General features: G+C 35.8%; 1 protein-coding gene and 1 long non-coding RNA gene across 4 annotated transcripts in view; one reads left to right on the forward strand and one right to left on the reverse strand.

Annotated features, from left to right (window-relative positions):
- WWP1 (WW domain containing E3 ubiquitin protein ligase 1) overlaps positions 1-24,373 on the forward strand; it is a 62,701-nt gene that overhangs the window by 36,790 nt on the left and 1,538 nt on the right. For all 3 annotated transcript variants that reach the window (XM_040587132.1, XM_040587133.1, XM_040587135.1), the window contains 17 exons: positions 1,041-1,222; positions 4,265-4,613; positions 6,739-6,834; positions 7,478-7,652; positions 10,507-10,561; positions 10,656-10,740; positions 10,839-10,967; positions 11,903-11,975; positions 12,065-12,136; positions 13,188-13,276; positions 15,945-16,104; positions 18,891-19,024; positions 19,116-19,256; positions 20,656-20,776; positions 21,991-22,095; positions 23,336-23,432; positions 23,748-23,820. In XM_040587132.1, coding sequence (XP_040443066.1) covers positions 1,041-1,222; positions 4,265-4,613; positions 6,739-6,834; positions 7,478-7,652; positions 10,507-10,561; positions 10,656-10,740; positions 10,839-10,967; positions 11,903-11,975; positions 12,065-12,136; positions 13,188-13,276; positions 15,945-16,104; positions 18,891-19,024; positions 19,116-19,256; positions 20,656-20,776; positions 21,991-22,095; positions 23,336-23,432; positions 23,748-23,820 — 2,136 coding nt within the window. The remainder of the gene's footprint in view (positions 1-1,040; positions 1,223-4,264; positions 4,614-6,738; positions 6,835-7,477; positions 7,653-10,506; positions 10,562-10,655; positions 10,741-10,838; positions 10,968-11,902; positions 11,976-12,064; positions 12,137-13,187; positions 13,277-15,944; positions 16,105-18,890; positions 19,025-19,115; positions 19,257-20,655; positions 20,777-21,990; positions 22,096-23,335; positions 23,433-23,747; positions 23,821-24,373) is intronic.
- On the reverse strand, positions 22,030-23,323 carry LOC121084988. The gene is made up of 2 exons (XR_005826919.1): positions 22,798-23,323; positions 22,030-22,626 (listed from the first exon to the last, which is right to left on the reverse strand). It is a non-coding gene; the product is annotated as an uncharacterized LOC121084988 (long non-coding RNA).

Here is a 24,373-nt window from a genome sequence, read left to right on the forward strand (position 1 = left end):
TGCTGAAGGTGTGGCTTTTACTGGGATCCTGCTCTTGATGTTGATATTTTGATTAGAGCAGTATTCCATACAGCTATCCAGAAGTTTTGAATTACAGTTTTGAAATTAAGAGATGAAGAAATTTTTTAAGGTGGATTCTGTGCCTGTCTTTAGGAAGCAAATAGGGTTTGTAGTCTGGAGTTGAAAAGGGATACTATTTAATTCTCTGTTTATAGTACCCTTTTGGAGTTGGATAAGGTAGCATGGAAATGCTGCTTCTTCCTTTATTACTTTATAAAGTGGGGATTCTTACAATTCTCACATTTTTTTGTCATCTGTTTAACTTCTCTTTAATTTTTAGCCTCTACACCTTGAGAAGATGGGGAGTTGGCACTGAATTAGTTTTCACTGTATGTGTCTCTGGTGGGTGGCTTTAAGCATATAGGGATAGATTTAAGTAGAAACAGTGTAACTGAACAAGACTTTCTCTTCCCAAGCCCTTACACTCCATTTATTTCCTTGTGGCCTTACAAACACAGAGCTGCCTGTGTGTTTGTCCCATCATGCCTATGCACAGAGAAGCTAATCTTATTTTCCTTTTACTGAGGGACAGTTTTGATACTTTCCTATGACTAGAATAATTTTTGGAGATAGGACTTACAAACCCAATTGTTCCACTTGCTTAATGAGAGAAAATGTTTTCCTGCTCATAGCTGCGCTTTGTGAGGGTCTCTAGGGCAGATTTGGAAGATGTGGCAGGCGTAGCAGTCTGCCCAACTCAATTCTAATATGTCATTACAAGTACAAGATGAAATGGAAAATTTTAACTATTTTAAGTATCTGAAATCCTCAAAACCAACATTTGCCTTTTGTTCATTAATTGTTTTGGTCTTGCACTTGACTGTTTTCTAGGCTGCAGACATTGTGTATATAAACTCTTGCAAATTTACTTCCATTTCTTTTTTTGTGTATGTGTGATTTAGTGTAAGATTTGGTTTAGTTGCATAACTGTTTAACATGTTGTTTGTACTAATCTAAAATGATCTTTTATTTTTGCCAAGATCTGCGTGTGACATTTCTAATGGGATAGACAATCAAGTACCTTCCAACTCTGTAGTGCAGAATACGTTCTGTATAGAAGCTGTTAACGGAGACAGCACACCATCTCCTACTCGTGTTGCAGCCAGACCCAAAAATACACCAGTACCAAAACCACTTGCAGCTCAGCCTGTCGACAGCACTGGTAAGAATGGGAGAGTTACAAGAACATGTTCAATAACGCTTTTTCACCTGGTTGAAATGTATCTGAAGTTAAGCCACTTTTTCTGTATACTTTTTGTTAGATTTTAAGAGTACTGAAAGGATGTTTCTGGGTTTGAATTTATAACTTAAGTGTCTACTTCTGTGAATTTTAATGGAGTAGATCCATTCTTAAGTGTACAAAGTTTCATGTTTTCCTGTCAGTTCTCCTCTGTGATAGAAGAAAGATGCGAAGTATACAAAATTTCCATTTCTCTGTCACACCTGACTAAACCATATTACTGATTGGAGGAAAAATCAGATTTCTTCCACAATTAATTTGAATAACTATAGTTAAGGTTTTTTTGCCATTACATAAATCTGATTTTTGGTCTTGTCAGGGAACTTCTGTGCTCTGAGTTGAGGGGTGTTGCAGGCTCTCCTTGCCTTCCATTTTTTAAAAACGTATGCTGTTTAAAAACAGATATTGGCAGAATAGTAAATTTATTTTCCTCTTAAACACAAACCCTTTGATATGACTACAACATTCAGTACACTAAAACCAGTGAAAAGAAAGTGTATTTTTAATTTTTGTTCATCTGGAAAAACTTTGCATCTAATAATGACTCTGCTTTCTAAGCACTTTCTGCCTTTTCTCAGCTGTTTGAATTTCAGTGATAGCAGAGGAAAAAGGTAACCTTAAATAGAAACAGTCAAGCTCTTAATAAACAGCGGAACAGAGATTGTCAAACTTCTTATAATAGAGTGGGAAATGTGGGTATGGTGGGAAGATAGCAGAAACAATTATGGACTTTAAAAGGTAATAATTAAATTAGGCCTTCTCTGAAGCTTTTCTCTATTTGGAGAACTTGAATTTGATTTCCCTATCTTTTCAGTTGAAGGCCAGAGGGCCTATCTATTATTTAGGCATTGCTCCCTTTTTCTGCAAAGCAGAGGGATCCATTTGAAATCTGTACTAGGATAGAGTAATTGCAAAAATAATTGATTTATTAAAATAGAAATATTGAGGAAATCATCACTGAGCTTGCACTGAGGCACTGATATAACAGTTTTCAACTGCTATACCAGTTCATGGACACAAGGCAAGATGTAAAACAGGTCTCCAGCATTTGTTGATGACAGGCTTTCCCAACCCCTCCCCCATTGTGCTTAGCAGGATTGTGATTTCATGTGATATCACCAGAACTGCTGTTTGAGATCTAACTAGTAGAACTGATGATTTGTCAGTTATTTTGCTTCTAACTTTATGTAATCCCATTCACTCATCCATGTAGATGAATTAAATGTTTTTTTTTAATGAAAACTGAAATTCCAGTTCACTTTTTTCCTATTTAAGTAAAATTGTTGCTAGTTAAGGCAGAAGTCTGAAGAAACTTGATCAGGTTGTCTGCAGTTATGTTGGTTTTTTTAACGTCATGCTTTACATTTGCTTGAAATAATACGAAGTCTTGACGTGTCTTAATGTAGTTAACCTGTTTATTGTGAGCTGGAAGTAGTAATGTATTACCCTGGAATAATTGTGTTCAAAAAGCAATGCCTTTACAAATTTTACAAATCTGCAGCTGCCTGTAAAATCATGCTTATCATTATGCCTCTCAAGAAAATATTTGTGATGCAGTGATAATTCCTTAAAGAAACTGACTTGCTAATTTAAATACATTGCTGATGATGGTTTTATTGTTTATAATTCTTTGACCTGCTTTTCTGACCATCTAGGAAAGCAAGAAATTGCTGACATTATGTATATTGCAAGTAATAAGTAGAATCTAGCTATTTTTTTATTTGTAAGAGTATTATACGGAATTAAAGTAAATGAACACTTTAAATGATGGAACAGCATTTTATAGGCACTTGCTAGGGTTACATTTTGCAAATCAATATTAATAAGATTGTGAGTACAGAGCAGTTATATTGGCCTCAGTCCTTAGAATTGTAAGTTGATGGTATGCTGTTAGAAAATTACTTGAAGTCTGTGTTGCATATTATATTTAGTCTTGTAGAAAAATAGTTCCAACTCTAGAAGTACAAACTGATGAGCTTAAATAGAATTGTCACTGTCTGGTGTTGATTAGTGATGCAGAAAATGAAAGCTGTGAATGTTGTTGTACTGCTTTTAATGGGACCTTGACTTCACTTGGGGATCCTGCTGACTGCTGTACCTGATCTCACTTGCCTAAGATAAGATCTTGTTGTCCTGAGATACTGTTCTGTTAAACTCTGCAGATGATTGGTATTGATATATTATTGGCCAAGTAGGCTTGGGGGTAATAAAGCCTCCTTAGCCCCCTCTTCCTCCTAAACCCATGCCTGCTGTAAACTTTTTATGAGATTCTGCTTGAGTTGGGTAACATTTGCATTGTTCCTTAAAAGACAGAAATTGATTTACGTTGTGATTCTAAAATAATTTTCTTCAGTCATTAAACTACATAAGTTGTGTTAGCCAAATACAAATTTTTATATTTTAATCCTGCTTTTGAAGGTTTTTTTTTTCCAAGTCACACACATCTGGTTTTTGCTTAATTGTAGAGTTCTGTAGCTCAACTCTGAAAAAGGGATTAAAAATTTTCTGTAAGAACTACCTCTTAAATTTTCAAATGTCATTGTTACTTATCTCTTAATATTTTTATTTCATGGCATACTAATCAAGATGCTCTTTTGAAGTTGATGTAAGTTCAAAGTTTCAAAGCAAGTAAAGCAGTACTGTTTTCTGGGAAGCAGCTGAGTACCTTTTGCTACTCTAAAGAGTAAGGTATAACATGGAATTGACCAAGAAATACAGAAACTAAGAAATTGTCTTAGCAGGGAAGGACAGAGTATGATTTGCAGACTGTAAGTTTTAATTACAGCTTTAACTGCTGAGGCAGGTGCATTGTGACTTTTTGTCATCTGAGACAAAAATGCTGTTTGTGGCATATAGGTGCAACTAAAACATTCCTTCCATGTTGTTTACTGTAAAAGCTGGTCATTTGAAAAGTAAATCTCATCAGATTCTGATACACAAATGTTCCTATTTCCCATTTTTCAGTTAATGGGGAGTCATCCACCTCTGCATCAGAAGCTGGTAATTCTTCTGTCTCTGAGGCTCCGGTAGGCTCCATTGAAGCTCCTATGTCTTCAGATTGCAATGACACTGCAGCAGAACCTCAGTCAACAACAGAAGCAACTAGTTGTTCTGAAAGCCACACTTCTGCATTACCTGTTGTGTCTGCTGGACTAGAACCTACAGCTGCAACAGACTGTCCTCAACCTAATGCTAGAAACAGTATAGCAGCAGATGCACCAAAACCAAGGGAATCCTCCTCCACCTCAAGTGCATCTGCAGAACCTGTAAGACAGCAGTCTGGTAATGCCAGTACAGAACCTTTGCCACCAGGGTATGTGGGCTTGATTTTAATACTATAATTATGTTTCATCTGAGTGTGCATATAAACAGAAATTTAATTCCATACTGGGATTGCCAAATTTAGGTCAGTTGGCTGGGATGGAGTTATTTGATCTAAAATGGGGTTTGTACTGCTGCTGTAACTGGCTAGTAGCTCTCATCCTAGAAAGTAACAATAGATAACTGATTTGCTGAGGCAGTTTTGTGATCTAGATAGACAAACTCTTGGGCATTGTGGATGTGAAGACTTTTAATTTGTTATGTTCAAACTTAATTTGGGTCATTATTTCTTACTCCTTTGGCTCTTAAACTATGAGAATGTAGTAGGGACTAAAATACAGAACAGTGAAAATTAATAAAATAGTCTAGAAATACTTGCAGGGGCTTGCTGTACAACAAAATCAATGTTAGAGATAAAAATACGGATTTGAAGTATATATGTATATGCTCAGAATAGCTAGAAACTTTTAATTCAGTTAGATCGTTAGAAACTACTTCTGTAGTCCTAAACCTTTAACGCAAAATTAAAATGTGCTTAGACATTAAGTGAAAATATAGTACATGCTCAAATATATACATTGATCTTAATATTTTTTTATAGATGCTTTCATGTTTGTGTGTAAAGATGTCTTTAATAACTAATTGGAAATGCTGACATTTCCACAATATTCTAAATATTAACTATTTTGGCATTTTCTTAACCCGGTGTATATACCTTGTGTCATTGTAGCTGATCTATCAGAAAGCCTGTCTTGTAACTGCTCACTCTGAAGGGGGCAGGGTGTGTGTGTGTATGTCAGTAAGTTACTAGTGACACCACATTTGAGTTTCTGTTTCATAAACACGAAAATAAGCATCTAAAAAGATAGAAATATTGTGTATGTGTGGTTGGAGAAGAGTTACAAAGTTTTTAATTTTCAGATGCTTTGACAATGGAAGCTCTTTATAGGTGGGAACTCCGTGGTCATCTGCCTGTCAAACACTTTTTTTTTTTTTTTTTTTTTTTTTAAATTAAATTACATGCTTTCCCATTGAGGACAGGGTCATGAGTTCCAGACATAGTGGACACTATGGTGAAATGCATTTCTTCATCATTCCTTCTAGATCTCATTCCTTGTGGGGGATTTTTTTGTGGCTCCCTGCTGCACTCCCCACAATCTAGTCGATGCTTATGTCAGTCTCCATTATGTTTAGCCCTAGTCACTCAGGAACATGCTGCTCCTCCTTTCTTATCTTCTTGTAGTCTTAGTATTTAACCTCTTGAACTGCAGAAAACATTTTGTAGTGGTTTTATAGGATACTCTAATAGTGGGGAAATGTACATCAAATCCTATGAGTAGCAGATAAGGTGTTCTGCTTACAGTTTTAGGAGCTAATTAATTATGTATATAAGAAAACCAAACATATATGTAATGGAGCCAACAGCTTCAGCTTTTCATTTTAACATTTATCCTGGTTTCTTCTCCCATTGATAAATATTTTTACTACATTATGGGAGTGCACGGCAGCATGAAACTTCAATTGTTTATAATGCTTGGATCTCTCTCCATCTTCAATTTAAATTTGCTTTGCAACTGAAGCTGAAGAAATAATCCCCAGAGACATCAGATGGAGAATTTAGCAGGATAGGAAATAGAAACACAGGAAAACCATCTGGTAGCACATATTTCAGGTTCACTCTGAATGATCCTGTTGATTGTTGGATATAGGGAACAGTGCTTAGCAATGTAAACTCCTGGTTTTTTGAGAGAGGCACGAACTTGGAAATGCAAAGAATCTGTCTCTAAGCACTTTTTGAATAAGGTTATTTTAGCATCCAAGCCTTGAGCAGATAATTGACGTTGTTTCCAGATATGTTAAATAGAATTTGAAAATGGTTGTGAATATTGATGTGCTTGTTATATGTACCAAGTCCCTTAAATAAATCTTTATTGTGATATCAGTTAATAGGAAATAACTGATAAGTATTCTAGTGTGAGTTTTCTTTGGTGTTTTAGAATGAGTTTTGGATCATAGTATTTCCATTCTATACCAACACACTTTTTGGCTTAGTGGGAAATAAGTCCTAAGGAAGCATTGTCACCTTGACTTACATGAAAGTCTTTTTTGTCCTGAAGGTGGGAGCAAAGAAAGGATCCTCATGGTAGAACTTACTACGTTGATCATAACACAAGAACTACAACATGGGAGAGACCACAGCCCTTACCTCCTGGGTAATGTAGACTTCTTTAATTTATATATGCTAAAGGTACTAGGGTTTTTTTTTGTTTGTTTGGTGCAGGAAAAATACTGTTTTTTATAAGCAGCTCATCAAAAACATATTATATATTGTATATTAAGAAATTCTAGCTTTCAGTTAATTTAGAATTATATTTATTGCAGCTAGCATTATAGGAATGTTGGTACTGTGTATGTCGCTTGTTTTGATCACTCATTCAAATACAGCTACTGAATTACTTTGTTTTTGCTTTAAAACTTAAGCATTAAGTAACGCATATTTGACCACCTTTATTTAGGTAGCACCACTAGGTGTAGTGCACTGGTTCCCGACCTCAGATTTCCAAGCAAAGTGTTTTTGTGAAACCTGCCAACATTGCTTGTGGTTACAGGAACGTACAAGGTTAAAAATGAGGTGACAGAGCTGAACATGCTATTTCTTGGAGTCTAGTTTTGATCAATGTGGTTGTCCTTTTACCAGTAAAGTTGGGGAGTACTTTTGTGTACTTTAGAAATTAAAATCATGCCTGTGACTCCAGTACTTCATTCAAGTACTGTCTAGGAATTCAATGTAAAAATATAATCAGTTATGTAATATTACTGAGAAATTTAACTTTTAACATTTGTGTTTCTTGAAAGCTGGGAAAGAAGAGTTGATGATCGTGGGAGAGTTTACTATGTGGACCACAACACCAGAACAACAACATGGCAGCGACCAACAATGGAATCAGTCAGGAACTTTGAGCAGTGGCAATCTCAACGGAATCAACTGCAGGGAGCTATGCAACAGTTTAACCAACGATACCTCTATTCGGTAACATTTACATAAAACATAGAAATTAGTAGAGAGGTATAGGTATACTTTTTGTTCTTTAACTTTTTCTAAAGTGATTTTATAACTATTCAACCATATGAGTTACAAGACATTTGGCATCAGTAATTGAGCTTCTGTTTCTTTTGAAAAATGTTAACAAAAATATTTCTTAAAGGTAAAAAGTACTCCCTTCTGAGCCTCTTTCCTAACTTGAGCCTTGTGTACTGCATGATACTTAAGAATTTTAATGACAGTAGTAAGAGGTAAAAGTAAAGCAGTTAACTGAAAAGGAACATAAAAGCTGAGTTATAGGCATTTTGAACAAATCAGTTTGTTTTATGTAGTTAGGGAAAGATAGAATGATTGGTGGTCATCTGGTCGACCCCTGCTGCTCAAGCAGGGACACCTAAAGCCAGTTGGCCAGGACTGTGTCCAGACAGCTTTTAAATACTTCTAAGGAGGAAGACTCCACAACCTCCGTGGGCAACCTGTGCTAGTGTTCAGTCATCCTTATAGTTAAAAATGTTCAGAGGGAACGTTCTGTGTTTCAGTGTGTGCCCACTGACTCTGGTCACGACACTGAGCACCACTGGAAAGAGCCTGGCTCCATCCATTTTGCACCCTCTCTTCAGATACACATTGGTAACTTAATGCAAATGCAAAAATCACAGCTGAAGCATATCAAGCCAAAAATTCTCACTGAGCAACTTTACGTAGTTGTGTACTACTTGGATCAGTTGCTTAAGCATCTAAGAAAACACTTTTCCTGATCCTAAGATTTATTTTGGTTTTAGACAATTTACTCTCTCAGTGAACAATATATATTTTTAAATTAAATCATGTTCCTTCCTTCGTTTCATGGTAACGGCTGCTGAAAACCACAGACTTATTTCTTAAAATGTCCCATCTGACCTTAGAGTCATCAAATTAGGATTTGTTTGTGAGAATATGTTTGCATCTCTTTAGAAGTCTGTTTTCTAAGTAGTGTATCATTTGCATACCTAGAACTCACATTTTGTTGATGGGAGGGAATTGAAATTAGTGAGAAAATTGGGTATGCTTTTAAATATTTTTTTTTAATTTATTGCTGCTGTATACTTTTCTTCTAGAACTGTTAGTCAAACTACAGGTTACTTTTCTCCCTCTGGTGAGATACCAGGATTTTACCTATATAGCACTTCACATGTGAGATTGTAATTTAATTTTAGTTACTTTCATTTTTACTGAAATATATTAATTATAATATCTTTTTAATATTAATATATAAGTATTTTGTAATTATATGTTATTACATGCAATTAATATATATTAAATATTATAATTATATATTGTAATTAATGCATTTTAATATAATATAATGAAAGGGGTTAATATATTGTACCCCTTTTGGTGCTGAATCTGGCTCATCCCATGCCACTGCGTAATGTTTCAGTGTGTTCTGTTAAACATACATTAGCCAGCAGCCCCACACAAATCCTTGGACTCATTAAGAAGATCGGAAATCTTTGATTCATGCCACCATTCAGTTCTTTGGCAGACAGTATTTTCTTTTGTGCACTGTTCTTTTTATACTCACCACAGTGACGTCTTTGGTTACAGGATCATTGTGACTGTATAGTTTCCAAAAGCAGGAAAGTCTAACTGCATTTTCTGCTGAGATAATGATAATTCTATGTTCATATCTAGTAGCTGGTGGCTGGAACAAAGAGGCAGCTTCATTTTCAGTGTAACTATTGCATTTTCATCTGGTCCTTGCTCTGTTTCTGTTTTACAGAAAGAATAGGTTTTGGTTTTGGGGGGTTTTTTTCTTTGTTTTTTTGTTTTGTGTTGTTTTGGTTGTTTTTTTTTGTGTTTGTTTGTTTGTTTTGTTGTTTTTTTTATTATTAGTTTGGGGGTTTTGATTTTTTTTTCCGGAATTTGCTGTTGTAAACTCTTCAGTGGATTTGAGATTTTTGGATTGCAAATGCTATATAAAGCAGTATTAGTAGCAAGGTGATGCTTAAGATACTCTTTGGAAAATGAAGACTGGTTGCCATATATCAACATTCCATTCTGCACAAAAAAAAACCCCAAACAACCAACACCCCCCCCCCCCCCCCCCCCCCCCATACTTTCAGTGTCCAAAAAATGTAAGGGGCTGGATGCTTTTACTTACAAATCAGAGCATGCATCCTGCAGTCTGGGGAATTTTTGCCTTTTACATTTTGTTTTTTCCCATGCTTTGTATTCTTGGGAGCTACTGGGGGACCTCTGCAAGGTTATAGCATATTATGAGCTTAGCATGGTTTTACATAATGTTTTAATCTAGAGGGTTTTTTCCTTTTTTTTTTTTTCTCTTTTCCTTTTAACCTTACTGGTATGTTGGTATATTTTTAAACATCCACGTATTTTAATGAATGCAGCTGCATTTGCAAAGAATGACAGTCTTAAAATAGCCAAACATCCAGGGATGACATCATGTATTATGGAATTAAAAAAGCCTATGTTGGCAGTAAGCACTGTGCTTGGAAATGTTTGCTATGGTAAAGTATGTTCTTAAGATCATGATGCTTATCTTCTTATACATGCTTCCACAAAACTTCTATGAACTTCTTAAAGACCACTGACTGACTCTCAAGTTTATTGTAGGAGGGGAAAGGGAGGGTACATTGGGTTGGAAACAGTGGAGGCAAATGTGCAAATCATATCTTATTATCATATAATCTGTTTCTTCACAAAATCAGACTAAAAAAGGCATGATTTTTTTTTTCCAGAGTGGATAGTCTTCATAACTAGTGGTAATCTTGAAACACATTAAGGAAAAAAAATAGGAAAAATATTTGGCCTAACTTAGTGTCCTCTTGTTTTTAAATAGGCTTCGATGTTGTCAGCAGAAAATGATCCACTTGGGCCTTTACCACCAGGTTGGGGTAAGTTAATTAGCTGTTGATTTCAGGAAATGACAGTTACAGAAATTTGGAATGCAGTTGTTGTATAGTGGGTTTTTTCTTTTTTTTCCCCTAGAAAGGAGAGTGGATTCAAATGATAGGGTGTATTTTGTAAATCATAACACAAAGACAACACAGTGGGAAGACCCTCGAACTCAAGGGTAGGTGTGTATATTGACTGTGCAGATAAAAAGATCTTGTTCAATTCTTGTGTGTCACGATATTGGGGAAAAAGTACAGTCTGCAATTTCTTCTGCAGTTTACAAAATGAGGACCCCCTTCCAGAGGGCTGGGAAATCAGATATACAAGAGAAGGTGTCAGATACTTTGTTGACCATAATACAAGAACCACTACCTTCAATGATCCTCGTACTGGGAAATCTTCTGTGTAAGTGAGAAATTATATATATCCTTTTAATGTTTTAACTTGTTATAGTTTAATAATGAAGTCTTCACATACTAGAAAACAATCTGTACTTCTAGCTGGAACTGAGCGCAAAATTATAAACAAATTGTTGTCCTGTAAATTTAATCTATTTTTAAGCTTTAACTGTCAGTTTGTCTATGACATAAGGTTCAATAGTTTTTATACACTTCTCAAATACCAAGATTATAATTGCTTTATAAATAGAGGGGAAGTGAGGTAAATGTAAATAGTGAACCTAATGTAAGTAATAGTTAATTTTTTAAAGAAACGGCAAATTATTGCAGTGAGTATTGCTTATAGTTATACACACTCTAGCAACATTGTCTAAATGAAGTAGTTCTAAATACTTTTCAAAAATTCTACATGCAAATCTTTTTTAAAATAGTTTAGTCAGAAGTATTGACCCAACCTATGGCTGCTGTCTTAGTGTCTTTTTTATAAGGGTTTACTTTACTTCTGATGACATGTTGATGACCTTTCATTCAAAGAGCCTATAGAGCATTATACTAGAAACTCCTTCATAGTTCCATAAACAGTTGAATTTCTGAAGCCAAACTTACCAGTCTTTCTCTTAGTGTAGACAATAAATTAGATGTCTCTTCTTTGGTTTGCTTGTAATTTTTACAAGATTGATAGGGATTTGAAATCCTCTAAATCTCTACTGTTCTCTTAAAGCTGGCAAATTGACTAGCATCTTAAACAAAACCAAAAAAGTGTGTGTGTGGGGGAAGCAGAAAGGAAGATTGGCTGACCAAACCAGCAACTGCATTTTGTTTCTGATCATATCTTAGGATAACAATTTTTGTGTATTTTTGAAATCTGCAAGCTTTTGTTTAGCATTGAAAGTACTGTTTGATGTCTGTCGCTTAATGTCTCTTAAATATATTTCCTTACAGAAATAAAGGGCCACAGATTGCTTATGAGCGTAGCTTTAGGTGGAAACTTGCTCATTTCCGATACTTGTGTCAGGTACTGATTAAGTAATAAATTACTTTTTAGTACTGTATGAGTTCACATTTATTCTGCTGCCTTTTAATGTCATTGCCTTACAATTTCAGTCCAATGCGCTGCCAAGTCATGTGAAAATCAACGTATCCAGACAGACTTTGTTTGAGGATTCCTTCCAGCAAGTAAGTCTGCAAAGATTGTTGTGTTGGTTTATCAAGACAAAGCATAGGAACAAAAATGGCCCTAGCCAGTTCAGACTAATGGTCCTTCAGGCACAGTAATCTTCCTCTGGGAGGAAGCCAGAGGGAGATTCTTAGGGAAGAATGTAAGACAGAAGTGTAATGTATATAATACTTTTACTAAATAATCTTTCAGCTCCCAACTGTTTACAATTGAAGTGCTTCTCGAGCTTGATGTGGTTTCTGGGTATTTTAATAATCCTCAGGGGAGTTCCCTTCTGTGAGCTTGTCTGTGCTCCTCTTGTGAACTTTTTGCATCTACAGCATCCTGTGGTAAAGAGTTCCATAGCGTAACCACATTGCATACCATATTGACTTAACCACATTGGATTTGCTTTTCTGGTTTTTGTGTGTGGTTATATACATTACAAAATGTTATTTTCTGCATTTAAAACTGGTGTCCTGCATTGTCCTTCACATTTTAAATCTGTGTAATTGAACTGAAGCTTACAGTTCTTGAGCTCTTACAGTCTGCAGCCAACGTACGTTCTTTTTTTTCTTTCTAACAATGAAAATTCTTGCCACTGTTACCACATCAAAACCTCTGGGGAGGGATTCTCTATAAGAAGTATATTATTAATGAAAGTACATTACACTTATTTTGGATTAGAGTATATTACTTTTTAAAGTGATGGGCCTAAACCCAAAAATTTGTAATATATCAGATGAAATGCCTTTTTGCCTGTTTTCCTTTAATGATAATGAATGCCTTAGGAAGAAAGTAAGAACAGGGCAACTGTATAGTGATACTTTCCAGATAGGCTCTCCCACTTGCTAGCAGTCTGCTGCTCAAGGATTTTAGTTCCATGTTGGTATTTTTGTGTGCAGTTCATTGCATGTTCCATGAGATGGTCTAATTGCTTGTCAAATCTGTGTAAACATTTGACTTATATAGCATTTCTATATCAATTAAATAAAATCTGAATAAGAAAGAGCGACTATATTGACAGTGCATAATTTATAACTTATTACAATTTGGTTTTTTTTTTAATAGATTATGGCATTAAAACCCTATGATTTGAGGAGAAGATTATATGTTATATTCAGAGGAGAAGAAGGATTGGATTATGGTGGCTTGGCAAGGTAAAAGAAAATTTGTTTAGAAGAGTTTTAATTTTTAACAGCACACTAACCTTGGTTTCTAATGTAATTCTGTTGGCAAAGAAAGTGCTTGCTTTTGCAGTCTGACCCTGGTTACCTTTTTAGCTCGCCTTAATGTATTAAGGAGGTGGAACTGGCAGCACTGCCTATTGTTATGGGTTATACCCTTGCCCTGGTAAAACTGTGGCCTCAGTTGTTCAGTTTTTTTGCAAAGAGTGATGTCTAAATAGGTATTTTTTTTATGCCAGTTAATTGTTGTAGACTGAGTTATTTCAGAAAGTTCCTCTTTCCTGGCAGCAGGGACTGTGGAAAAATAAAGTGTTTTGCTTATTTAGAAAAAAAACAAGTGAACACCAGATTGGGGCTGATATGAACAGAAAGGACATAAATGAGAGGAGATTAGTACAGGCATGAAGTAACAGCAGATGAACAGATGATGTAGGCTGTGGAGGAATGCGAAACAGCTAGACTACAATTTTTTTTCTGGAATCTGAAGTGGAACTTGGAGGGAAAATCTGATAACAGGAATGCTGTAGACAAAGTGTGTTTCATCTGTTGACTGTATAGGAGACAACCAGTGACTACTGCTGCCGGTTACTTGACTGATGAAAATTTTGGTACTAGTGCAGACCCAGGGAATTAGAAAGTAGTCATAGGTGACAGAATTTTTCTTGTTTAGTTGTTTTTTGATGTAAAAGTGTTCTGTTTCGATTTTTTTCTGGGTTTATGTAGCTTACTGTGTTAAAATGAAGTTCAGTGAAAATGAGTAGTATTCATAAGTAAGGAAGCTTGCCTGCCTTGAAAGGTTGAGCTTTGGATATGAGAGTGGTTATGCTTCTGCATTACAGTATCTGACAGGCTTTTGGAGGGTGACTGCAGGGAGGAATCCGGTTTTTGCTTTGCATGGGTTTTGTTTGGTTGGTGTCATTATCGTGATGGCCCTAGGCACAGGATGGGAACCAGGAGAGTTCAAGTAACCTGTTCCAGAGAAACAAAGTGTTCTGATGAAGTGACGTCAGAATAATTTAACTGAAAAGTGTTATTTACAGAAAGTAGCAGAATAAATATATAAGTAACATATGTAAGTAATATATAAATAACAATAATAGTTTTAGGAATCTGCCTTGCTGTATGTGAAACTGAGAAGCAGCAAGGATCTTGTAACTTGAGCTGCAAATTCTTAAGTGACACTGAGTAAATATTCATGTACTGACTTGCTAATTTAATACTGCATTAATACAAATATAGAAAACTGATGCACCCAATTTATCACCTGTCTCTCAGCAGGCTAAACTCAATGTTCCCTCCAGATTTTTACCTTGTGTTTAGCAGGACCAATCTGACACTGTCCTGTGGCTAGTTCTAGCTGTTGACATGAAAAATATATTGCTTCTGCAAACTTATTGTTGGTGACTGATTTCTTTGATTCCTCCCGTTGTCCGGCTTTGGTCTAATTTAAATGCCTATTAAATTTGGTGCTTCTATGCAGAGTTAATGTAATTGTCTCAGTATAAAACTTGCATAGAATTCTGTACAACATTCTCGTGCTTATTAAAAGATACACAAACCCCATTAGGGTTATCGTATCCTGGCTGCCTGTCTCTGTTTACTCTTTCTACTTTGCCTTCGGGTTGGAAGCATATTGTAGCAAATCTTGATGCATGAACTGAGTTTCATAGAGCTGTTAGGAGAAACAGGCCAGCAAACCTCTAATTTCTATTTCCTCATCCCAGGTAAATATAGGGGTAGAAGAGATGCCTCTTAAGTGTGACAGCTGAAAGGCAGACAGGAAGAAATTCATCCCCTAGAGTTATTTTAGGGTGGTCTTTTAGTGTCTTTTGCAGCTTTTCCCTAAGCCTCGTTGTTCAGTTCCAAGCATTTGGGGTCTGAAACAAGTATATATGACTGCTTCTGAGGTCTCTGATTATATGCAAATATTATAAAGCAACAAATATTCTAAAACCCAGCTATCCTAACACTGAAATACCAGATTCTGTCATTTCAGGTAAGCTGAGTTGGGACCTGTGAAAGTGGTGAATAACATGAATTAGTTAAACCTCAACAAAAATATATTTTCACATTGTTGTGTCCTGTGGGCTTAACTGATGCATGGCGATTTGTTAAACCACAGTAACTCAGCGTGTGTTCTGCTGTCAGATTGGGAAAGCAAATAAGGTGTGCTGTGGTTTAGGGGTTTTTGTTGTGTTTTGTTTTACCTAGGTTGTTTATAATAAGCACTGCCCACGGAATAATCTGTAATTTATTTTTTTTTTAATAAAGATTTGAGTTGCAGTAAAGCAGGCATGAGGAGGATAAATACTCTGTACTAGTTGAGGCCAGTACTCTGTAGGCAAAAATGATCCTAATATGCAGCTAAAACCTGTGCTGTGAGGGTGTGTTCAAGGTGAGAATCTTAACAATCATTTATAAACTTTGGAAACCATGACTTTCTAACATTATCACTTTTTATAATGAAAATTTCTATATTTAAGGAGTATTTAATGCCATATATTATTCTGTGATACACTGTTTATATTATTTTCCCTAAGTTTGCATATATTTTGACCATTTTGCTAGTTACCTAAGGGGAATGGTGATAAACATCTGTATTTGATGGTTTTTATGTGTATACATGTTTTTTTTTCCTTAGAGAATGGTTTTTCTTGCTTTCCCATGAAGTACTGAACCCTATGTACTGCCTATTTGAATATGCTGGCAAGAGCAACTATTGCCTGCAGATAAATCCAGCATCAACAATCAATCCTGACCATCTTTCATATTTCTGTTTCATTGGGCGCTTTATTGCCATGGTAGGTTAGATTTTTAAGGTTTTATTATTTGCTGTAGCTATACATTTATTCCAAACAGTATTTGTTTTTACAGTTATTAAAGGTTATATTAATCTCTTAGAAATGGAAGATTAAGGCATGTAAGGTTATTGAGCCAAAATATTCCCTGATAGTTAAGTCTCTTACTCAAGTTTCATGCGATAGTGATGAAAGTTAATATGACATTCAATATAATACTTTATCAATTGGATGTGTGTACTTCATGCAAACCACTGTTTGACTGAGTGTCCGAATACTGATGCTCTGAAAAATGCGACTAGTATTTTCCAAAAAAGGCTCCTTGGTTAGACTTGGTATACCTTACTGTATTTGAAAAAAATGACTTAGAAATGTTTTGTGGAGTACACTGAGCCTTAATTTATACCTATGTACTTGGATACAAAGGTCCGATACTGAGGAGAGCAGAAGCTGGCAGGGAGCTGATTCTCTGCCATCAGGTTTCTCTTAAACTAAAAGCTGATGAGGCATGTTGTATCATTTCTTCTTCTGGTATCACTGAGTCAGTTTTCTACAGTGGACTCTTGCTCTGTCACATTTCTTTCCTTCCGTGTAGTGATACAGTCATCTTTCTACATAATCATCATGCTGTCTGCAGGTAGCCCTCAGCAACATCCCTGGAAATGCTGAACAGCAAAACCAAAAAGAGTAGATAAAAGTGCATTTCAGGTTGAAGAGACTGTTGTCTTCTCCTGTTGTTAAGGCTTTTTATATGAAATCAGAATAAATACAAGCTAAGCATAACGTAAATGGGAAAATACTTTCAGACTTAAAATAAGTTAGGTTTTGGGTTTTCTTAGTTTTGCTTTTCTTATAGATGCTTTTTGAGAAAAAAAATGTTCAGCTTTGATAGCCTCTCAAATTTCGAGGATTTTATGGCCAAGTTGCCTGTTTCTGTGGTGTCATAAAAATGTATTTTGTTGGGTTAACACTTTCAATAGGCCACCAACTCATTTCTGTTAGAACCCTCAGCAAGCTATAACACCATTTAGTGGGAAGACATGATAAAGCTAGTTAGGTGCTAGAGCCAAATTCTGTTTCTTTTACTCAGTGATTTTTGATCTTGCACGTAAGATAAATCCATAAACTGAAATGTTAACTTTAGGAAAACTACTTCATATAAGTACAGATCATAGACAAGAACTTAATTAAATTATTTAGTGTAAATAAAAGAGAGACGCTTCTTTCCTGAAGTATCTTTGTATTTTTATTTTAAATTCTTTAAGGGTGGGGGGAGAGAGAGACCTGTGTAATGGTACCTGATGCAGTCAGTTGTAAGGTTTGAGTATATTCATGGTTTATAATGGATGGTACTTCCTAGGATACCCTCTAGTGGCTTAAAATAGCTCAGGTAATAATGTAAGTGGGAATAATTCTAAGGAGTCATGATAGGCTTTTTAAGTACAGTTGTAGTTTCTGGCCTTCTCACAGTTCTAAAACAGTTGTGACTTAGGGTTTTAAGTACTGACATAAACCACAGATACGTTTGACTGAAATGGGGTTAAACATAAAGGATATACATCTTTCTTTGTAACAAAAAGCTTTTAAATGAGGTTGACTGAGACAACTTTTATATTTTGCTGTAAGATTATCATAGACATTAAATGAGGTGATTACTTTTGCAAAAAAAAGCAGGAAATTGTATGGCTGGATGCTGCACTTGACAATTTTTCTGTTTCTATCAGCTCACTCTCCTGTGAGAGGTACAGACTAGTTTAAAAATAAATTCGCAGATAAATAAATAAAAAGATTCTCTCAGAAGAATTTTATTTAAGCTCTCCTAAAACAGAAGAATATGCATGCTAGAGTAAGCCTTAGGGGGAAGATTAGAAGGTGGGGAAAATAGGCTGGGCCTTGCATTTTTCTAGAGGAAATGGGCCATTACACTGATTCTTCTGCTTGTAGAATTTCAGCTCTAAGGAAGGACAAGAATGCATGCCATACTTGGCCTATGTTTAGCGTTATTTTTTAAAGAGCTATTTAAGTGAAGAAAGTGTACTTGATGAGGAAAAAACCCTGTTTTCTCTGTTTTCTTTGTTGCAGCTGTGCTCTGTTAGCTCTCAGATGCACTGAGTCAGTATAGAGGTTAACACTGTGTTTGCGTGTAACGCAGTGCTTCAGTACTAGAAATCAGTTTATGCCATTTGTACTTGTATGGTGAGACAAGTGTGACCATGTTTTGGTGTTTTTTAGATTTCCTTTTTGTAGTAGAAGAGAGAATCTCATTTCTTAGTTCTATTACTCACTTTTTTATTGATCCCCGAAGCTCTTTCTGAAGCAGTCTGTGATTGCATTATTAAACTGTATTTTACAAGCTACAAGCATTAGTAGTAGCATAGGAAAGGAGATTTTGCAGGATGGATAGACGTAGTATAAAATGGCAGTAGTACTCAAGTAGGGTCAGATATTATGATCAAATAGGATCAGATAACACTTGGCATATATACCTATCCACATAATAAAGAGGAAACTTAGTAATTTTCTCATTTCACAGACTTCATCCTTTTATAAGTTTTTTTCTAATCAAAAGAATTTCTAAATTGTAATGATAACATGGATAAATTTTGTCAATTAATTTTTTTTCTTTCCCATTTAATGTAGTGTTTTGTTTTTTTTAAATACCAAGCTGCTACTGCTACTTGGTGCTTTTTACTGTTTGAAGGAGAAAGAAAAAAAAAAAAAAGTCCAGAAATACTCCAGTAGTTCTGTAGTTCAGTGAAAGCTAATCAGACCTTTTTTCTGTTCAACAGGCATTGTTTCATGGGAAATTTATTGACACTGGTTTTTCTTTGCCTTTCTACAAACGAATGCTGAGCAAAAAACTTACTATTAAGGACCTGGAATCTATTGATACTGAATTTTACAACTCCCTAATTTGGATAAGGTTTGTAGATTATTTTTTTGGTGTGTAATGTGTTACAGATTTTTTTTTGTTTATATAGAAATCATTGCCATTTTTTTTTCTTTTCATTCAGGGATAATAACATCGAAGAGTGTAACTTGGAAATGTACTTTTGTGTGGATATGGAGCTCTTAGGAAAAGTAACCTCACATGAGCTGAAATCAGGAGGTTCAAATATCTTGGTAACTGAGGAGAACAAGGAAGAATATATTGGGTAGGAAGGTGTAGATGCTGGAAAAAAAAGTGTTCTATATTTCTTCTGTTGCTCTTGTCTTTTTTTTTTGACTCAATATGTTTGCTCTTCCCCCCCTGCCCCTTACTATGTAATTCTTGGGCCTGTTATTGAAATGGTATCTAGATATGTTTTGTTATCTTGGTATACGTGATCTCTTTGTATGTTTTGATCTCTGCTGTTGCCTTTTTTCTTCTGCACCCACCTCCACCCCCCCCCCCCCCCCAAAAAAAAAAAAAACCCAAAACAAAACAAAACCAATCAACCAACCAAAATGAGACCATGAAGAGAGAAGGTTACCTGTTTTGTTATTACTTGTACAGGTGAAACTGAAAATGAGCAAACCTATTTTTAGTAACTTCAGGTAACAAATTCAGGTGGAGGGAAGACATATATTTGACAGAGGATTTCAGAAGTTTTCAGAACTTTTCTGTCACTTACGAAAGCTGAAATTCAGAATGGTGTATAGTGTGGTGTCACTTAAACTGTTTTTTCTCTTTGTTCTGTTATGTTGCTCTTTCCCGCTTCTTTCCTAATCTTATCACTTCCTTTCTTTTTCTGAACCTGTATTTCTGATTGGTCTATTCAGAGTGATCTCAAAAGCAGATGTTCACAGATCCTTTTCTGTGATACAGTGTATCCAGTGGTGTGCATAAAATTTCCACTTGCATTAGCAGTGTTTGTTTCTCAGTGAGATAGTTTCTATAGTATGTATATATATTGTGTATGTATTTCTTTATTATTCTTACTCAGAAATGACTTGCCCATTTTAGTTGAAACTTAAAAAACATTACCTCTTTCTCCAAATCTTAGCACAAACCGGAAGCTCAGAACAGAAAATTACTACTCTTTGTTAAAGCTGGAAGTAGTCTTATGCTGGAAGTATTGGGCAACCATAGTTATAGGTATTATAAGCAACAGTATTTCTTACTAATGTCTGCCTACATGGTGTTTTTTGCTCAAGAACAGAGTATTTTAAGACCAGTGAAAATTTTCTTTTCTACCATTGAAACACTAGGATTATGCACTTTTTAAGCTAAAGCAAATTTTCCATAACAAAATCATAATACCCAAGTAGCATTATTTTCATGAAAAGGCTGCTGAATTTTGATTAGTGAAAGGTTAAGAATATTTAAAAAAAAAAAAAACCTGGAATGGTAATTAAGCACATGTTGCTACTTTTACTGTTGTGTGAGTTTGGAGATTTGTGATAATATTGGTATGGTAGGTCCCTTAGAGTCTGTGGAATCATGCGATGCAATAAAGTAAAATTGGAGGGAGTGTTACCTCATGGAAACACATATGTAATCATACATGTTTGAACTTCTTCATGTTGAAAGCTAATTGATGTTTAATTTATGTTTGTTTCTTTCCGTCCCAGGCTAATGGCTGAGTGGCGATTTTCTCGAGGAGTTAGAGAACAAACCAAAGCTTTCCTTGATGGTTTTAATGAAGTTGTTCCTCTACAGTGGCTGCACTATTTTGATGAAAAAGAGCTGGAGGTGAGGTTTTCTGTTCGACATTTTTACCTTTTGCAAAGGTAATACATATGAAATGATTAAATGGATAGGTCAGCTTGAATCTCTCATCTGTGGCATGCTGCATTTGATAGCTTCTGAAACACGGAGAATTTAATAGGAGCAGTGCAGGTACATCATGGTGAAAAGCTAGTATCCATTGAGTCAGTGTTTTGTGCTGTTCAGCAGTTGGGAATTTTAGATTCCATCCTGAGTATTAAAATGTGTTTTGCAGGTTTCTATGAAGGGATCAGAATATGAGGTCACAGATGGATCTGTTGGTCATAGAAAACTTTTCTCTCTGTGGTACATGGGTAGAATTAACTTGTAACAAATGGCACAGAAGTTGATTCTGGTGTACGGTGATCGCTTAGTTTCACATACACAGTCTAGGATTGGTTCTAGGGTTATTACACTTAAGAACAGAAAGTTGGAGGAACCAGCACTGTTTGAAACTGAATATTGCAGATTCTTAATATGTAACCCAAGGGCTGCCAACAGGAAACGCTTGCGTGCATCGTGTTTACTTAACAATCAGGCTGACCTCTGATCACTGTTGGGGTTGTGGTTTGGAGCAGGAACAAAAGGTTCTGTAATACTGTGCTTATTTCTGTGCAACGTGCCAGGGTTCCCTATATATAATGAGCAGCATTTGAAAGGTTCTTAAGTTAAATGGGAGTTTTTACTGAGAAAGGACTTTGATCTATCTTATTTAGTGTTCAGTTTTCTAGGAGGCTTTGCCTTTAGCACTTTAAGCTTTCACTGCTTCTTGTAATGAATACGACTTACACTTTGCAGTGTTTTATCTTTACTAGTAGTAGCAGTAGCAGCAATATAATCATCCTCATCTTGGAATATGAGGCAAAGTTTTAATGGGAAAGGTAATATCCTCTTTAATGTAAATTTTCCTTTTATGGAAAAGGTAATGTCTTTTATTGTTGACTTAGTAGTCTGAAGAAACCAAGTTTCTGACATGCAGGCTTTCCGACCACTAAAACATATAAACAATTTTGAAGGAGTTTTGTAGACTTAGGATAAAGAAAACTCTAACTGAGGACTAAAATGAAAAAAATTACCAGTCCTTTTCTGGGGAGCAAGAACTTCCATTTTTGTTAGCATGTCTCATATGAGATACAAAATTAACTCTTAATTTATGTGTGTAGGCATGTGTATTGTCAAGTAATCACTCTCTTTTCTAGGTTATGCTCTGTGGTATGCAAGAAGTTGATTTAGCAGACTGGCAGAGGAACACTGTTTATCGTCATTATACAAGGAATAGCAAGCAGATCATATGGTTCTGGCAGGTATGTTGATCAGTAAAATTGAAGATGACTTTAGATTTTGTTTCATTTTGTCAAATGACACATGGCGTGGAGGGATGCCATCTGAATGAAGGTTCTCGCTGCTTCCTCTTTCTCTTTCCAGAGACTGAAGGGAGTTTTACTGGTTCTTAGGGAGCATACTTGTGGGTGGGAAATGGCAGATAGACACCCACAATTACATTTGGATGGCTGGGTCATGAATACTTTTTCTGTGTATGTTCAAGTGTTCTTAGCAGTGATCTACCTTCTAAATGTTCTTATATATAGTACACCTGTACATCTGAAATGCCACATATTATTTATGATTACTGTCATATTAACGGTGCCAGTCTAGGACTGACCCATTATAACTCACATTTTGATGAAACTGGATAAGAATTACTTTCAGGAAAAAACCCTCCAAAAATAGTATACGGGCTTCCAGTTTCTATGCATATCCCTGAAGAGAATTCACAGCTAGGCGGTTCCTGTCTTGTCATAAATCGCCATTTAGAGATGCTTTTGACAAAGTTCCTATAAGAAAATGATGCAAATCAGTTATTTCCTAGCTTATTTATATCATCACAATAATGTAAGAGCTGATGATACGATCTCTTTTTTAAAAACTTGGTACCGAAAGAATCTTAACCAGGAGGTCAAGTAACTTGGATATGGTGTCAACATTTCCAAAATGAAAATACTCACTTTGTTGTCTAGGTTTTTCTGAGTCAAAATTCTAGTTGTATCAGTGCTTCCTCTCTTACTGAGATGTTCTCAGTCTCCCCTCTTTTCTTCCTCTTCCCTTTCCCAGTGACTTTCTTTACAAAGCAATGCAGCTGTTAATGGATGGTGTTTTCTCTCACTGAGACTGCCACACGGAGGGAATAAATACTTCAGCCTTGAAATACCCAGAGCCTGTGGCTAGGCTATTGCTGTGTTTAATCAAAATGGCAATAGTCTTCATGTAAAGCATTGGCATGATTTGTATTTTAGTGTAGAATAAAATAGATAAAAATTCTTCTTATTTGCTGTTCCCAGCCTTCACATTGTAATGGTCGACTGCATATATTCTGAATTCACTGTCTTCTCTGTCCGCCCAGTTTCGCTGAAATCAAGAACGGTAAACTGTTCTCAAGGTGGCATCTTTTTAAACAGAAATATAACTTCTCAACAGTCTCATGGGGTTTTTTTTCTCCAGCTATGTTAAAGAATTTTATTAAGTAATTTGAATTTCTGTGCTTAGTTTGTAAAAGAAACAGACAACGAGGTTCGCATGCGACTTCTGCAGTTTGTCACTGGCACTTGCAGATTACCACTGGGTGGATTTGCTGAACTTATGGGTAAGTAAAAGGTCACAAAACCTTTTACACTGTAACTATTCCATTTGCAAGTGAACCATGCTGCAAGTGTACAGATAGCAGGAACTTCATGTACATCAGCTTGGATCTCGAAGGGCTTTTTATGTAAGAAATTCCATGAATACATTCATAAATTATTAGGAAATTAGCTTATTTCTATGAGAAGATATTCACGTAACATTGAGTAGCACCTAATGAGCTCTGTCTGCTGTATCTGAGTTGTGTCTTACGTCATACATATATCACATGTGCTAATTTAAAAAACATGTAGTTTGTTCCTTTTATCTTCTTTTCTAGGAAGTAACGGTCCTCAGAAATTCTGCATTGAAAAAGTTGGTAAGGAAACCTGGTTACCAAGAAGTCATACTTGGTGAGTTGTTACGTGTGAACTTTCTGTACCTTTAGTGGTTCTCTCTTCAGGTCTTGCATTGACTAAATCGAATGAAAACTAATTTGAATCAGTTCTCTGTCTCCATCTTCAGCGTCTTTGATTGCTCTGACATGCCAGTACCGAAACCTTTTCTTTTTACCCTGTTCTTAAATTTTGCTACTGCACTGTACACAGTTTGTCAGTATCAGATCTATCAAAAGTATGGCATCATCCTTCGTGCATAGACCTGAGAGGTGTTTCCCTAATTCTTTATGCTAGAGAATATTAAATGACTGAATGAAAGTAATTTTGGTATTAGGTGTGTACGGTTATTGGATCCACTTATACAGCAACGAGATAAATGTATAGTTATGAGAAAAATAGTGTGAAAGAAATCACAGCAAACATTCAAAACAAGGATGCTTAGCCAAGAATGCAGATACTTTCTCCTGCCAGGCTTCACACTGCTCCTGGCTTGGCATTCCTATGCCAAAGTGGTGCAACAGGTACACAGCTCCGTTTCCTGTGTACACTGTGCAAAATGGAGACCCCT

This window comes from Falco naumanni, chromosome 3, assembly GCF_017639655.2.
Source record: "Falco naumanni isolate bFalNau1 chromosome 3, bFalNau1.pat, whole genome shotgun sequence".
Lineage (NCBI taxonomy): Eukaryota > Metazoa > Chordata > Aves > Falconiformes > Falconidae > Falco > Falco naumanni.